The sequence below is a fragment of the Dendrobium catenatum genome, unplaced genomic scaffold, assembly GCF_001605985.2.
Source record: "Dendrobium catenatum unplaced genomic scaffold, ASM160598v2 fragScaff_scaffold_134, whole genome shotgun sequence".
Classification (NCBI taxonomy): Eukaryota; Viridiplantae; Streptophyta; class Magnoliopsida; order Asparagales; family Orchidaceae; genus Dendrobium; species Dendrobium catenatum.
In genome coordinates this window covers 1584733-1589821 of record NW_021318596.1, presented here as the reverse complement: position 1 = coordinate 1589821, position 5089 = coordinate 1584733, and the positions used below count along the sequence as shown (strand labels likewise).

The 5089-nt window shown below is 33.3% G+C and overlaps 1 protein-coding gene across 1 annotated transcript; it reads right to left on the bottom strand.

The window, feature by feature from the left end:
• Positions 1-276: 276 nt before the first annotated feature.
• On the bottom strand, positions 277-4710 carry LOC110111409 (endonuclease 1-like). The gene is made up of 9 exons (XM_020843271.2): positions 4595-4710; positions 4319-4499; positions 3366-3473; positions 3225-3280; positions 2794-2877; positions 1749-1844; positions 1596-1660; positions 582-655; positions 277-474 (listed from the first exon to the last, which is right to left on the bottom strand). Exons 1-9 carry the CDS (start codon positions 4700-4702, stop codon positions 347-349), a joined length of 900 nt encoding a protein of 299 aa, XP_020698930.2. The 5' UTR covers positions 4703-4710; the 3' UTR covers positions 277-346.
• Between the last annotated feature and the right edge of the window lie 379 nt (positions 4711-5089).

Sequence of the window (5089 nt, the reverse complement as noted above, 5' to 3'; positions counted from 1 at the left end):
TTAAATTCTTTGAAAGTCTAACTCCATATCAACATCACTTTTCACATTTAAATTTCTAATTTAGTTTGCATAACTTGTGCTAAGCTAAATGGTACAATTAGGCATTAGAGCATTTCTCACAAAAAAAAAAAATTTCAAAGATCAAAGGAGTTGCTTATTTATTTATTTGCATTGTCTAGACAAATGAATGAGGCTGACCGCCCGTAAAGAGATAAAAACTTCTTGTTGTTGTAGACATACAAAGAAGCTAATATCATTATCATCATGAACTATAACAAATATACACATGTTAAAAAATACATACAAAAGAGAATTTCGGCATGATTAACATGTAATTAAGGCCTAATTATGTTGGCCATGGAATTTCTTCTTCTTCTTCTCCTCCAAACACCCGATTCAAAATCATAGCAAGCCGAACCCCTCCTTGCGCGATTCGCTTCATCACGACAGGCAGTCGTGAATCGAAATATTCATCTGAATTACATAAATGAAAAAGAAAATAAAGTTTTAAGAAGCGGTTTATAGGTAAATTTTGATGAATTTATGCACGAATTTTGATGAAGTTCAGCTCGACTATTTACCTGCAAGAGTCTCTCCATTAGTTACATTTTTATAACCCCAATCGCAGGCTAAGCCTATGCTCTCTGCAGCATATCTGCTTGCACAAATAAAAAGAAGAAAACAAAGCATCAATCACCTGAAAATATTAAGTGGTAATTATACTGAATTTTTTTTGGAATGGGGTATTCTCCCGCTACCACCCCCGAAAAGTCGCTTGGCCGTGTGACTAATACTTGTCTAACATAGAAAAGGCACCCACCCCAGAAACCTCCGAGCCCGCACTTATTTGGGCCCCACTTAAGAGGCGTTGCCGCTCAAAAAGAATCGAGCACGGGTTGGCCGGGAGGTTCCCAACTGTACTCGCCCACCAACCAAGCTAAGCATCAGTGGGTATATTGAAAATTTTGACTTTTATGCATACTTAGCATTCATAAATTGTCATCTTAGATTAAATATAATTCAAACTTTTAATTATATTCATTTTTTTAATTATCTATTAGGTGACGGTGGCCGTCGACATTATTTGATTACTATTATTCGATCATTATATTTTGATTATGATAGCTTGATCATCATCGTTTGATAGTTATAGTCAAACTAACTAAATTGTTAAGCTCTCTTTACAGCTACAAATATTTTGGCTTCATTTGGGACAGCTTTTTTGTTGCTTTCTAAAACAGCTTTCTAGTACAATTTTTTGAAATAGAAAATTTTATACTAAAAATTAAGCCGTTTTAGAAAGCAGTAGTGCTTTGTTTGGGACATCTTTTTTGTTGCATTCTAAAACAACTTTCTAGTACAACAATTTCTTGAATTAGAAAATTTTATACTAGAAAGTCGTTTTAGAAAACAGTACGAAAGCTGTCACAAATAAAGCCTTAAACACGCAAGAATAATATCTCTCTCTTTTTTAAGTCTCCAAATACCGTTAGATCACAACCGTCCATTATCACACCATCATCTGATCACCGTCCACTTCCAAAATTTTAATTTATGCAATAGTAAACAACTAATTAAACACTAATTGTACTCACTCATCAGTGCAAGAAGAGAGATCTTCACAATCCACCCATGAGGGAATTTCATTTGACCACATTCCCTGCAGATTAATTAGAGAAAAGTAATGAGGATTAAGGATTAAGACATAAGTAAATAATAATCGAAATTTTAATCTCTTAATTAATTACAGTGGTTAAGTTTTTCTGAAGATCTTTGAGGAAGACATCCAAATCCTTCTCATAGTACTTTGACATTGCTTGCAGAATTATATCTCTATCCCAGACCTGCATGTATATGTAATATTATAATTTTTAAGGAAAAAAAATATATGTATGATAATATTCGGATATAATTTATATAGAGATAATAAAATATAGAAATGAATACTGAAAATTAGAAAATATCAATTAATTATACATATATAACAAGAAATTTAAATGTCCATTTAATTTAAGCATGTGACTTCTATATTTTATTATTTTATGTTCTTATTGAGATAAAATATGAATTGGAATCCTTGGATAATGTTTTGTATTTTTATCATAATTAATATGAAAATGATGCAAATATTTTTTAATTAACATAAAGATTGATTAGGGGTGTAAGTGAGTCAAGCTGACTCGTGAGTCGACTCAAGCTTGACTTAATAAATGGCTTGCGAGCTTAGCTCGATGAGCTAACGAATCAAGCTTGAAAATTTATTTTGTGTGGAAACTAATCGTTGTCCGTAGACCAATAAAAATGCACCATGTCACCCTTTTACTGTACCGCGGCTTAGTATCGCTCGGTACTGCGGCATTCGGACGTAGAGTTGCATCCGGCGTCAGCATAGAATAATTTTTCGCTCGGGGTTAGCTTGCGACCTGGCTCATTTAAAAAAATAATAATATAAAATGCACTTAAAATATATTAGCATTTATAATCTAAAGTACAAAATTGTTAAAAATGTTTAAAAATAATATTTCTCATTCTTATATAAAGTGATTCTTTATTATTTTTCTTTTAATTACAATAATTGCTTGTTTTTCTCTCTTCCATAATAAACAAGTCAGCTCGAACTCGTAGAATAAAGTTTGAGCTCGAACTCGAGCTCGACTCGAATCATTTACACACCTAAGATTAACAATGTTAAAAAAAAAAAGTCTTAACTAGAGTTGTGCAAATTAGATCAATACCCCTGCAGGTTAAATGTGTAAAAAGTATTTATGGTTTATCTGGTTTTTTTTAACTCACATGATGTAAGTTGGACTTGCGTCTAAACCATCGCAGGTTAATCGTGTTGCCTCCGGCGTCGCTGGTCCACCCGCAATGCATTGGCTGCAACATCATTAACAAACCAATAATTTTTTATTTTTATTTTTAAACAAAAAAAAAAAAGAGGGGATTTACATACATGCCCCTATATATCATATTATTTACATATCTAACTTCTAAAATTTTAATATTTTATATCTATCACCTATAGACAACTTTAATATCAAGTATATCATTCATATATTTCATTCATATCATCCTATAAATTTAAATATTTCATTCCTTACGCTCATAGTTGATCTACGCGTGGTAGAAATGAAATATTAAAAATTTAAAATGTTAGATACATAAATAGTATAATATAAAGTTGTATGTATGAAAATCTCCCAAAAAAAAAAAAAAGTATAAACCTGATGGATATCACCCATGAAGTGAGAAAGGAATAACAGAGACTCGGTCAAGTTATCTGTAGAGAAATTAATAATCATTATGGTTAACAAAACTAAATAAAAAAATATTTATGTAAAAAAAATTTACAATATTTTATTTACATCTGCGATCAGAGGACCCTTCCCTGTAATGCATCAACTGTTCTGTGAAATTACGAACAGCACCAGCAACGCACATGTCTTCATTGCCATGCTGATCATGACAATCCCCTTCACAAAAAAATAAAATAAAATAAAATAAAATAATATATATATAGAGAGAGAGAAAGAGAGAAATTCAGATATAGAAAATAAATTACAATAAACGGTAAAATTATAAGTTATTATAGAATTTTTTGAGTAGTTTTGAGTATCTGTAGTGTGAATTTTTTTTTTTTTTTTTATGATACTAAGAGCTTCTCCAGCCGTTTGGCAAACAGGAGAATGGAGAGCCTCAGACGTCGCAACCGAACTCCATTTTTGCTGGCATTCAGTCGCTGATGAACAGTGCGACGTTCACTTTCGTCATTTCTTTCTCTCTATCGAACTCAGTCTGAGAAAGACGCGAAAGAAACGACGATGATTGTGGGCCAAAATGGCGTTCCAATGGAGATGAATCACAACACTTTTTGATTTTACTGCATTTTGCAGTGAAAAATAAGAGTTTCGGTTGGAGATGCCCTAATGCTCAGGGCAGAATTAGCCTTTCTTTTGAGGGAAAAGTTATTATGTGCAGATTCTGGACGGCGTCTAAAGACCAAGAAGAACGCTCCACGTCATTTTTTTGTTCGGTACTGTTGTTTACTGGGTGATGTGGCGCATTCTGGTTTGTCTCCGAACCGTCCGGTATCCGCACAAAATAATTTCTCCTTCCTTTTATGGTGAATAAAATATGATCGTGAAATACATAATTTTATATATGAAATAGAAAAAAAAATTCTTAGAATTTGTGTAATTTAATTTATTTATTGATGATGGACAAAATAATTAAAATATTTATTTTTCAAAAAAAAAAAATCAGAGTGAGTAATTGCCAACCCTGAGCTCATTTTGATCCCAGCCCTGCTAATGCTTACTTGCATAATTGAAGCTGCAGTCTCCATCAGGTGTGTCGATGAAATGAAGGGGACTGCTCCACCTATATTTATACCAGAGACGAATCTGGTCCGGCCAAGTGCACAGCTTTGATAAATCACCTTCAACGTAACGAGGCAGCAGGTTCTTAACTGCTTCAGCTGCATCTTCTTCCAACAGTTCCTGCACATAAAATTAAGCTATATCATCCATCACTAAGATATCACAGATTGTACGCTTAAATATCTTGCTATAATTTCTTTTATGTTGGTCTTCACCTGAGCTATTTTGCAGGTTAACATGTGGCCTTCTTTGCTCCATGATTGAGCTTCTGGCACCAAAGCAAGAACCAGAAGAGCCATCATTGGAAAAATAATCTTCCCCATCGAAATGACAATCATCGATGGATCCTCTTCTAAGCTCTTCTTCTCAATCGATCTCTTGATTCCTTAATGAACACATCAGATACATATAATGATGCTCAGTGGGAGATAGCTTGAAAGCATGGTGTTCTTTGTGTGCAAGCATCAGGTCATGCAATATAGCAAGTATTCCTCGTAAAAAGCTTGGTAGTGTTTCATGGCTTCGGGAATAAGAGTTAGAAGAATTAAGAAGAAGGATAAAAGCAAGAAGCTAACGAATTACTATTAGAGAAAGAAGCTTGAAGCTTGACGTTTTGGTTTTCCTGCCAGTGTTCTAAGGTCTGAGGATGTTAATTAATAGTAGCGTGATTTGAATGGTTATTTGTTAAGATCATTGCATCAGTGGTAAGG